At 41.7% G+C, this 12,424-nt stretch overlaps 1 protein-coding gene across 1 annotated transcript in view; it reads right to left on the reverse strand.

Annotated features, from left to right (window-relative positions):
- The window catches only part of XIRP2 (xin actin binding repeat containing 2), a 113,988-nt gene that overhangs the window by 8,161 nt on the left and 93,403 nt on the right, over positions 1 to 12,424 (reverse strand). Inside the window, exons 5-7 of the mRNA XM_045297993.1 lie at positions 11,801 to 11,807; positions 11,380 to 11,513; positions 1,372 to 10,699 (exon numbers count right to left, since the gene is read on the reverse strand). Coding sequence (XP_045153928.1) covers positions 1,372 to 10,699; positions 11,380 to 11,513; positions 11,801 to 11,807 — 9,469 coding nt within the window. The remainder of the gene's footprint in view (positions 1 to 1,371; positions 10,700 to 11,379; positions 11,514 to 11,800; positions 11,808 to 12,424) is intronic.

The following is a 12,424-nucleotide window of genomic DNA, read 5'->3' on the forward strand; positions in this document are numbered from 1 at the left end:
CCCCAAAGGGGTCGCGACCCACAGGTTGAGAACCACTGCCCTATTTGCTCTCCCTATACTCCTGAAAAACACCTTGACTGATACCTAGGCAACTGCTGTTATCATCCAGGCCTATACTTGAATGATAGCTAGCTTTTATTCTATTTTTATCTTTAAATGATTATAAATATGGATTAGTAACAATTTGAAGATTTTCATATTGAGTAAAGCCTTTCCCTGCTGCTATGAAACTGCAGCCTTTGCAGCAAAGAAATATCTTTATGAAACAGGGTTTTCCAATGAGCAAGGTAAACATGGGTTCACCTGTACTTACTTAATAACCCCTAGGGAACAATTTTATATTGGCTTCACCACATATTTGATGTGGTGAAAAACGTGAAATTGTTCCCTGTGGATTAGTAAGTCATCACAAGTACGTTCATGCTTCACTTGTTTATTGGATACTCCATCCTTGTCAAAGTTTATAAATGTGAAAATAGGCTTTGATGCTGTAGGAAGGTGCTGTGGGGTTGGGAGAGTGACAAATGCCAGCCATACCTCAGAGCAGAATCCTTCATGTGACACAAAATATGAAATCGTTCACTACCCAACCAGTGTTTATCTTGCTTCCTAGCTAAGTGGTTATCTTTATAATGCAAAGGACTTCAAATTGAAGTTGATTTTCTCAGTGATGTACACCCCCTCCCCCCAAACACACACACAGAACCACCTTTCTTTGCTCTTTCTGTGTATAGACCCTGATATCTACTTGAAAGGGAAAGTGCTTTATATTTTTATTTATAGTTGCCAAACTAGAACTATATCATTGCTCAAGGAAACTCCTTTTCTTTGATTCCCAACAGAGTATAAGACTTTCTTCTTTTACAGATTTCATCAGCTCTATTCAAATCAAATGGCAAACACGTCAATAGTAGGGCAGGGGCATGAGCAAATATCAATGTACATCAATTGTGTAAAATACACATTTTCAACACTAAAATACTAATAACATGCCATGATTATGTACTTTTCTATAAATAAATAGTTGTGTATAATTGTTAATACTGTCATAATAACAGTTATGATGTCAGATGCTCTATCCAAAACCTATTTGCCTTGACAAAACACAGATGTCACTAATCTATGTAATAGTATTTGCTATTACTATACAATGCAGGTGAATCGTGTGTACTGAAGAGGAATTAGTAAAAGCAAAACAAACAAACAAAAACCCAACAAACAGCATAGTTGCAAGGATGCAAATATAAAAGAAAAACTTAGTTTGGGGTTATAATGGTTTGATTTCCCCCCTACATGCTCGGTTAACTCTATTAGCAATAGAACACGTGCCTTAAAATGGGTTACTTTTTCACACTGGGCGAGCTCATTTACCACTTATGAATGCAGATTCCTCTTGAAAGGAAGTTCTCCTCGCAGCGGCAGAAGCATCGGAGCTTGCATACCCTAGGCTTTGAAAGACTCTGCCACTCTCCTGCCACGTGTTCTGAAAATTCCCCCTCAGCTCCTTTGGCGAATCAGAAACATCTAAAATGTGGCCGGCAATGACATCTTCATAGGTTGGAGGGGCATGCTTGAAGTCCAAGCCTGCTCTCTTGGTTTCTGCGCCGCATGAGGAAGAGGCTTCCGTCTTTGACCCAGCAACGTGACTTTCAAATGCATCCATGCCTGAGAAACGTTCACTCAGAGACCTGGCTTCAAAGCCTACCCCGGGCTGTTTGAAAGGAATTGTTTCTTGCAGCTCTCTGGGATGTCTGCAAGAAAAGCCTCTGAAACTTCCACTTTCTAAAGATGTTAACCCAAATTCCTCATTACAAAACGCACGACTTCCTTGCTGTCTATGATGGTTTGCTTCTCCATTTGCATAAACTCTTCTATTTGACTTTGCTTCAAACACTGGGCCATTCTCAAGCTCCCTGAACCATCTGTTTATATCATGTTCATAGCCATTGACAAAATTGTCAGCCATTTGAACAGTTCGGTTGGCTGCTGCATATCTCTGCGTGTGCCCTGAGAGTTGAGGCACTTCGACCTTGCGGATGATTTCAACTGCGTCAAAACTTTCTTCATCTGGCATTATGGGGTTAGGGGAGTGAGCTCCGTCTTTGTGAGTATAAATCGTCCTCTTCTCTACTTTCCTGACTTGCTCGTTTGCTTCCATAGCTTCTCTAAAGGAGCCACTAGAACCGCGATCGACAGTGACTGGTATTGTGATTGTCGGTGGGGAGTCCCCGCCACGAGTTTCTATCTTAATTTGACGGCGAAGCGTTGCAGGAGACGGGATGATCTCAGCCCTCTTCTCTCCAATCGGAACTGGGGTTCCTGAAGGACTTGGGGTGGTCCCTCGGGATAACTTAGCAGTGGTGTCTTTCAGCTTGACAAGTTGTTCAGAGCAACTCCTGGCTGGAGACGGGGAGCTGCTTGCTCTATGCGTTCCAGCTGTGTGTGATACGAGCCTTCGAGGGGGGGGTGGTGCGTCAGCAGAGTGGTCCTGCTTGGGGGACTGGGACAGCTCATCCTTAATAGGGGTTTGTGCTCGTCGTGCGGTAGACTCAATTGTTATAAAAGTAGGTGACTGTGGTCGTGTTTTTAAACAGGAAGGAGACATTCTGCTGTCAACTAGTTTAGTTTCCTGGTGGATCTTCACATCCTTGTGAACAGTGTTTGTTTCCTGATGATGAGCTGTTTTCTCTTCTACAGTCTTGTTTTCTTTCAGCTTGATGCTGTCCTTAGAGCTGCCCTTCACAGTAGGCGTTTTCGATGCTGTGGCAGGAACACTAGTAGGCTTGGTTCTCAGGTTTCTTCCTTTCGATGACATCATGGCTGTTTGAATTGTGTTCTCAGAGGACGCAAGCATATTCTCTGCTTGAGTTTTGATATGCATTACTTCTTCTTTCATTTGTGCTAAGTTATTTTCCATGGCAATGCGGACTCCATAGCATCTTCTTTCTTCGCTTAGCAGCCACACTGGAATAATATTTAACAGCGCCTGAAAGGTTTTAAGACCATTTTCATTTGACTCTGCTTCAAACCGTTTCACTCTAGACAAAATCTCCTGCAGTTCTTCACGTTTTCTCAAGAATTCCAAGATATTTACAGCACATTTTCCATCATCCTGCTGGGATTCTTTCACGGAAGAAATTAAAGATCTGTCCTGTGTAATCTCTTGCTTTGAATCTTCCGTGTTTGAGCAGACTGGTTTCTGTCGGGTGCCCCTGACCTGAAGACGTTTTTCTTCTTGCAGACGACGACAGGGCTGGGGCGAGTTGTGACGCTCAACTCTATTTTCCCAAGCCTGTGTCTGGGTGTGTTGAAAAGCCCAAGTCTGTGAATCAAGATGTGCATCAAAATCCTTTTGCACGACCACCTTCTGTGCAGATTCTTTCATCAAATGTTCTTGTGCTCTTTCCACTATCGTTTCTTCTTTGGGGCCGATCACGGATGGTCCCTGGTTTTCTAGGAGTTTCCCACTCACAGGTTCTTTATGTTCTTTTTGCTGCTCAGGAACCCTATTGGGCTTTCGGTCTCGGGTCTTCTCTGCGGTTTCCGTAGGCATGTTCACGGCCACGCTCGTCTCTTTCTTGGCTAACTGGCAATCGTTTTCTGCTGAAGTTAGCTTCGTATTGCATTTGGTGCTTGCTTCAGTTCTCTCACTCTCGTGGTACTGTTGTTTAGTGATGGTTTGAACATGAACGTCATATTGGTTTTTATGACTTCCATGGTGAGGGTCTGTTTCATTTGATTTAGAATCTAGAGGTGGGGAATTGATGGGTTTCGCTTTAAAAGTTGGAGGAACTTGCTTGATTGGGGTCAAGGGCAACTGCTCCAGATACTTCCGGTTTGTACTGCGTTCTTGGGGACGCTGTTGAATTTCACAAGCTGATTTAGGATGGATAATGTCCCTTGACCTCTCTATTGCTTCCTTTGTGAAACTATCTTTGTCTTCTGAAGCTGCTAAGACATGTTGGAGTCTCTGGGCAGCGACTGACACTGCTGATGCTGCGGTGAGGTGGCTGTCGGTGCCAACTCCTGGTAACGGAGCCTGACGCTGAGACGCTGCCTCGGGGTGGCCTGGACTGATGGCAGAACTCTGTCCAGCTGCAGGAAATGCTTCATTTGCTTGTCGGGATAGCATTTCCTTTTCCGACTCCTGTATGTTCTGCGTTTGATGTTCGGTTTTGACTATGTTGTCGGAAGAACGCTCCTGTTTCTGTTTTTCACGCTCTTCTCTTTGCTGCCTATATTTTTCCTCAGCAATCATTAAAGGCGTCTTAAATTTTCTCATATAAGGTTTTGGACTTTGTTGTCCTGAACCCCCTGGGAGTGAATGGGATTTTAGAAGAGGAGCTCCCTGGTTTTCCTTGGGTGGTGACATTTCTGAGAGAGATTTTGGAGATCCACCAGATGACTGTTTCAATATATTCTGTGCTGTCTTCGCGCGCTCGCTGCTGGTCCCCATCATGACTCCTTTCTGATCTTGTGAGGCAGTAATTTTACAGTCTGTATCTGGCAGGATATTAGCTGATTCGGCTTCTGCGAAATGATTCTTTTCGTCTTCCTTTTGCTTCTGCTTGAAAAATGTTGGTTTGGGTAATGTTGGCGGTGGAAAAACCTTGCCAGTTTTTCCTCTCACAGTTTTGGTCTGAGAGTGAGTTTGCTCAGAGCTTGTGGTTTCTTCTTGGAAGCACGGCTGAATGAATGCTCCACTGTAATTGTCTTGAACAGCCGAGGAAAGATATGTTGGTTTTTGAGACACAATTGGAGGAGGGGGGAGAGGCAGAAAGGTTGATAGGCATTCTTTCTCAGATTTCTCATCCATGGGAGGTGGTGGAAGAGGGAGGCTTGGGAAGCTTTCAAACTCAGCTTGTGTCTTCCCTGTAGACAGGGAGGGAGGAAACATACTTTTGTCTGGCCACATCATGAAGGGAGGCGGAGGAGGGAGTGGAAATTCTACTTCAGATGAAGCGTTGGAAGGCAGAGGAGGAGGTGGGGATGGAAGTGGAAGGGGGCTTTCACTTTCTTTTACATTATTCTCAAGGTTAGCGTTGACTGGATTAAAGTTCTTTGCCATTGCCACTTTCAAGTCTGTTGACGTCTGTGTCTTCATGAGCGCGTCCTGGCTTTGCAGATGAACATCAGACTTGTGCTTTCTGTCAGTTGCTTTGAATTTACTGTGGTGTTTTCCAGAGACTTTCACTTGGGTAGCATTTGAGAGGCCCTGATCTACAGGTGAAGGTTGCCATACAGGTTGAAATGTCTTATTTTTCATGATATCCTTATTAGACTCTTGTGTTTCTTTCTTTAACAAACTTTGCTTCTGAAAGTCCTCTGTGACTTGGCAAGTGTCTCTAGCGGGCGTGCTGACTAGCCGCTGGGTAGGACTAGGCTTGGGGCTGGGGGTTTCTGCTGTCATTTTCGTGTTTTGGGTCACTTTAGGCGTCTTCCTGTGGGGCACCTCAGTCATCTGGGTGCCATTCTTCAGCTCACACGTTTGTCTCTGTTGTTTTCCAACTACTTTATCGATAGACTGGGCGGAGTTAAAGACATCATCCTTCTTCTGCTCTCTCAACATTGCCGATTCCTTAGTTTTTAGGTTTTCCTGAATAGAAACAGTTGAAGTCAATTGTTGGCTTATATGTACATCTCTCTGATGCCGATCTGTTGCAGTATCGTTGCAGACACCTATTCTATCCCCCAACGCTAACTCCTCCCCAATGGCCCCGTGACGTGACTGAGACAGCCTCCTCAGGCTTTTCTCCAGCGCGTCATTGTTGTGTTCACGATCTATGACAATCTTCACAGTACCTTTGGGAGCTTTGGGAAGACTCATCTCCGTCTTTCCTTCTATTAAATTATCATAACAAGATCTCTCAGTAGGTTGTTGAACTGTGTCTGTGCCACCTTGATATCTGGCTGTTGACTCCAGTGGTCCTGGTCTTGGCTGAAGGACACTCTTTTTGTCTCTGTAGACATTAACCTGGCGCATCTCTGTGTTCTGCTCTTTGGAGATTCCTAACCCTGCAGCCTGCACATCTTCTTTGAGTACACCTTCTTTTTGTACCTCTTTGAAAGGGCTCTGCGCTTCTTTCAGAGACCTTAATGATGTCTGAAGGCCATCTCGGATTAGCTCCTTTTTCATGATTTCTGCCCGGGTGAAGGCGGCTTTTTCAAGCCTTTCAATAGTCTGCTCAATATCACCAGTGTTGGCATCAGGTTGTCTAGCTTCCGCCCACTGCTGGCTTGATTCTTTAAGTGACTTGAGTGTGGCCAGCATGTCACCTTTCATCATTTCTTCTGTCTTGGCCATTGTTTTCTGCTTTGAGGCCTGACTGAGAGAACCAAGTGTTGACTTCAAATCACCTTTTATAATTTCTTCTTTCGATGTCTGACAAGATGTGCTCTGAGGCTCTGTCATGAACATCTTCACTGTACTCTGCACATCTCCTGGTACAATGTCAGCTTCATTTATAGTGCGTTCAATTTGAGACTGCCTCTTCTTTAGTAAGAGCTTTGTACCCTCAACATCGCCCCCAATTATTTCTTCCTCTTCCTCTTGTTTCCTAGCAGTTAGAGTTTCATCTGACTCTGTCTGGAGTTGTTTGAGATAATCCCAAACTCCACTTTCTATGCATGTTGTGAAAAACTGAACATTTCCTCTTTCAGAAGCGTCAATTTTCGCCCTTTCAGCTATTTTATTCTTTGTGGTAGAAGACAACAGGTTATGAATGGTGCGTTTTACATCACCCCCGATTACTTCTTCACGCTCAATCATGTTATCTTCATTTTCATGAAGAAGACAATAGATTGTCATATTAATATCGCCCCTTTCATCTTCCTGAATTACAATGCCTTTCTTGACAGATCTTTCTTCCGAAAGCAGGTTTTTGATTGCTTGTTTGACATCACCGCTCACTACCTCTTCTTTCTCAGCATGAAATTCTGTTGATCTGTTTAATAGCTGAGTTTGGGTGACGCTTACATTGCCCTTCTCTTCCTCACTAACCCAGATCTCCCTTTTTGTACTATCTCTTTTGGAAAGTAGATTTACCATTATGTTTCTGAGATCACCTTTGACAATTTCTTCTTTCTGTATCGCAGGAGATGCTTGATTCATGAGCTTGTATTTTGCCATTCGGATGTCCCCCACTTCATCAGCTTCAATGATGATTCCAGGAGCCTCAATAACTTTTTGAGAGTAGAGTTTTTCTAAGGTCTCTTTAATGCTCTTGCCGATAACGGCCACCTTTTCCACCTTCTTCTCATTAAATTCATGAAGTGGCGTTGTTTCAAAGAGCCAGGTTGTTGTCTTGACGTCAGAAGGAGGGACTTCTTCTTTGATTATTTTTGTAATGTTCTCCTCTGCCTCCTTAATAGAATCTAAGGTTTGATTTTCAAAAAGCCACACTGCCTGCTTCACATCCCCTTTCTGCACATCTTCCTGGGTGACGGTTTTAATATTTTCATATTCAGATCCTTCTCCTCTGAGTTCCCCTAGAGTGTGGGTTTCAAATAGCCAAGTAGAGGTTTTCACATTCCCCTTTTGTATTTCGTTGACACTTACTGTTCTTATAACAGTATTTTGGTTGACATTTTCTGACTCAAATAACTGTGTACTGGTCTTTACATTGCCACCTTGAATGTAGTCAACAGAGGACACGATATCATGCGATTCTTCAGAAATCTTATCCAGTGGCTGGGTTTCAAACCTGTATCGGACAGAATTGACATCTCCCTTCTGAATGTCTTGTTGGGTGACAGATTTAATAATATACACGGACTCAGATTCATTAATTGAATCTAGCGGTTTTGTTTCAAAAAGCCACCGTGTACCTCGTACATCTCCGTGAATTACTTCTTCCTTCTTAACTGTTGTCACTTCATGGTAACTCCCTTCTCGGTCTTGGATTGCGTAGAGTGGCTGCGTTTCAAAGAGCAGCCTGTAACTTTTCACATCACCCCTCTTTCCTTCTCCAGTCTTTCTTTCCTCTGTGCTCACCTCGTCGGATTCTTCTTTAATCTCATCTAAAGAAAATGTCTCAAAAAGAAAGCACCCCTTTTTTACATCCCCACCTTGGATGTCTGTCACTGTCTTGATGGATCCATCATCTTCTTGCCTTGCTTTGATCCTATCAATTGGCTGGTTTTCAAAAAGCCACCTACAATGTAAAACATTGCCTTTTTGAATATCTTCAGATTTCAGGGTTTTGATCTTTTCCAGAACTTCCTCTGAACTGGAACTTAAGGAATCTAAGGACTGGTTTTCAAATTTGTACCGCATGCCAGAAACATCCCCGGCTTGGATGGTCATTTCCACTGTCCTGAGATCCTTTCCGTCTTCTCCCTGGATGCTGTCCAAATTTTCTGTCTCAAAAAGGAAACACGTTGTGCGGACATCTCCACCCTGGATCTCCTCCTGTTTTACAGTTTGTGGTTTGACTGTTGGTTCAGATTCATCTTTGATGGTATCAAGCGGCTGAGTTTCAAAAAGCCAAGTACAGGTTTTGACATCTCCCTTATGAATTTCTTCACTGTCAGTCACCAATGAAACTTTTTCATAAAGGGATTCAACTGGCTGTGTTTCAAAAAGCCATCTACAGGTTTTGACATCTCCTTTAACAATTTCTTTAACTTGTTCAGTTTCACTGCCTATTTCTTCCACGTTACTGAAATATTTGATTGAATCAAGAGGTTGGGTTTCAAACAACCATTTGGCAGATTTCACATTTCCAGCCTGTATTTCTTGAGCAGATATGCCTCTAATAATCTGAAATTTATGAATGCTTTCATCAAACTGGTCTATGGGTCGTGTTTCAAAAAGCCACCTACAGCTTCTCACATCACCTCTTAGGATTTCTTCTTGCTGAACGGTCTTCACCTGGTGATATTTTCCTAGGTGATCTTGAATGGCATACAGTGGCATTGTCTCAAAGAGAGATTTATTGAACTCTACAGCACCTCTTGTGACTCCTTCCACCTCTGTTTTATGCGATGCATCAAATTTAACCAAGTTGTTTGATTCAAAAATGTGTGTGTAACTCCTCACGTCTCCCCTGTCAACCTCTTCAAGCCTCACAGTCCTCATGTACTCTTTCTTATCTTCTCGGATTTCTTCTAGAGGCTGGGTCTCAAAAAGCCATTTCTGATGCCTAACATCCCCCTTTTCTTCTTTGGAGGCAGTGATTTTTTGAAGTTTTCCTACATCAGGGCTATCTTTTAAAACCTCTATTGGAAGGGTTTCAAATAGATGTTTAGTAGCTTGCACGTCACCACCTATTCTCTCCCCAGGTGGTAGAGCACCTGCATCAGGACCTGCTTTTAGAACATCTAATGGTTGCCTTTCAAACATCCAGCACTTTTGGGAGACATCCGCACCTATTATCATTTCCTTTTCAGCAATTACTTCTTCTGTCTCCTCTTTGATTTTCTCCAAGGGTTGGGTTTCAAATAACCACTTTGCCCTGCTCACTCCACCTTTGAGATTTTCCTCCATGGATATTCCTCGGACAACTTTAATTTCTATGACTTCTTTATTAATCATGTCCAAGGGCTGTGTTTCAAACATCCAACGTGCTGTTCTCACGTTGCCCTTTTCAATATCTTCTCTGTGAACAGTTTTAATTTCTAACATTTGGCCTAAACCATCTCGGATGACATATAAAGGTTGAGTTTCAAAACATTTTATACTTCTCTTCACATTTCCTTTAATTTCTTTGAGCTCAGACCTGAGTTGCAGCAGGTGAGCCTCATCCACTGAATGGAGCTGTCCAAGTTGGTCTAGGTGCTGAGTCTCAAACATGTATCTCACAGTCTTGACATCCCCTCCAGTTATATCCTTGACGATGGTTTCCTCTGAATCTTCAACACTTTGATGTATTTTATTCAGTGCAGCCAATGACTTTGTTTCAAACATCCACCGGGCTGTACGTACATCTCCTCTGGCTAGCTCAGGAATTTTCTCATCATTTTCTTCCACACCAGAAGAACGATCCCCCAGGGTATCTATGGGTTGGGTTTCAAACATCCATGTGGTGTACTTCACATCCCCCCCAGCAATGATTTCTTGATCAGTGATGCTCTTAGGGATGCTACCTTCATCCTGGGAGCCATTGTTGATGGAATCTAATGGCTGATTTTCAAAGATCCATCTGATTGACTGCACCTCCCCCTTCAGAATTTCATCCCATTCCATGCGTTCTTTTTCAGAACTCAGATCTTTCTGAGACCCGTCACTTGTATTTTCAAAAACAGACCGGGCTTGTTGTACATCTGCTAAAACTGAACTCCCCAGGTTCACTTGACTAGAAACAATTTCAGAAACTTCACTGATATAATCTTTTTCTAAGTTTTTTCTTAATTCGGGATGGATGTGTTTATATAAACGGTTTAATTCATACAGATTTCTTTGCTTGAAATATAAGTCCTTGGGGACTAGTGGTCTTCCAGCTGGGCTTGGCAATTCAGGGGACTGGGAAGATACTGTCACATCTATTGGAGTTTGAAGTATATCTGGTGGGGGAGGAGGAAATTCTTCTGCTTCTACTACAGAATTGGCATTAACTTGTTCCAGAGTGGAGGAAGTGACACTGTGGTTATTATATCTTGTTGATAACTTTGCCTTTCTCTGGCTGCTTGAAGCACAAGAAGTGGAAGAGGTATCCACAACTGAAGATGGTTTTAAAGTTTCTTCATATTCATTTTCAATCTTTAGGGAAAAGGAAATCAAATCTTATAAAGATGGGCATATGTGGTAAATGCTTCCTAGTCACTGTTCTCCGTTTGTGCACATACCAAGACCTTGCTTTTACATCTCCATTGGGGATACCAAGTGATACATTTCACTTAAAGACACACTAAGGGGCAATATTCAAGGTTTGTTTTGAACTTTGCTATAATCTATTTGCACTGTAAAATCATATTGTACATTTAACATATCAACTACTTGGTATCTTAACATTTACACACAATCTTGGTTTTTTTCTCTCTCCTTTGGTTAATGTGCTATGCAGAGCATTCTAGAAGAAAACAACAGAAGTCTTAACCTACTTTTGAAGGTTCTTCTGTCTTCTTGGAATTTTAAACATAATAGAATATGCATTTGACATTTAAATTTTACTTTATTAGTTTATTTAATGTGAGTTATTATATTTTAGAGCATATATAATTTTTCTTCATTCATTTTCTCTAGTGTGGAAAAAATTAACTTTCTCTACCTCTTTTCTTGACCACTTTTATTGAGAAGATTAATATTCTCCTTATGGAACAGAGTAAGTATTGGTTGTTTTTTCACTGAAAAACCACCGCAGACAGTCAATAATTTGGAATACCATTCATTCAAGTATAGTTTTGTACGCACTATGATTTTGTATAGAGAAATTACCTTACCATAATATGCTTCGCTGGGGCTGTTGTCTCTTTGTCAGAATAAAGGGCTTTTTCCTGGGCAGACTTTTCAAATTGTTCTTTTAAAAACTTAGTGGAAACCTTCGGAATCTCTTCATCCTCAGGTGTATCAATGACTACAAGCAAAAAAGAACACCAGGAATATTATGCAACTAATAACAAATGATTTTTGAGGAAAAAATTAGGATGTTAAATGCTTCTCAAAATATGTTAAGTGAAAAAAATCTCTATTAAAATGTGTAGATATTTTATTATTCAAATTAGGACTATGAGGAAGATATAGGAAAACTATTGGAAGGAATTTTAGGAAGGAAAATGTAATTGGCAATTTTCTCTAGATGGAAAGTGCTAAGGGATAAAATGGTTCTTTATTTTAATTACATATATTTTCCAAAGTTTTTACAAGCAAACTTTAATGCTCAGCGGGAAAAAATTAAAATTGTAATACAAGAAAAGAAGACCAGAAAAGGGAGTATTTACTTTCTGGAGCAGTAAAACCACAGTTATAGTCAAGTAACATTTGGGTCCTAGTTGGCCTAATTCTTTCCTGTAGCTCTTTCTCAAAACCAAACTCACTGCCCTTAAGCCCACTCCTGCCCATAGCAGCCCTGTGGTACAGAGGAGACATGTCTCAAGAGACTGGGTCTCTGAGACTGTCATTCTTCATGGGAATAGAAAGCCTCATCTTTCTCGTGAGGAGCAGCTAGTGTGTTCAAACTGCTGACCTTGTCGTTGGTGGTCCAATGCATAACCCACTACCCCACTCAGGCTTCTTTTAGCTCTTTACAGGGCAACAAAAGTCCACATTCTCATTCAAAGGGAAGACAAATAATGCCTGTTTTGTGAATATCTGCACAATTTGTCAGTAGTCTCCTCTCACTTCTATAGGTTGAAACACCGAGCTTCATAATGCTTAGATCTCTAATGAAAGCAATTCAATCTAAATGATCAATTCTATTCTCAGGAAATTTGATGAACATCAAATTTTATTCTGAGTCACTCAGGCAATATAATAATAATAATAATA

Source organism: Echinops telfairi, unplaced genomic scaffold (assembly GCF_000313985.2).
Source record: "Echinops telfairi isolate 266 unplaced genomic scaffold, ASM31398v2 ScPeMD7_4;HRSCAF=17, whole genome shotgun sequence".
NCBI lineage: Eukaryota > Metazoa > Chordata > Mammalia > Afrosoricida > Tenrecidae > Echinops > Echinops telfairi.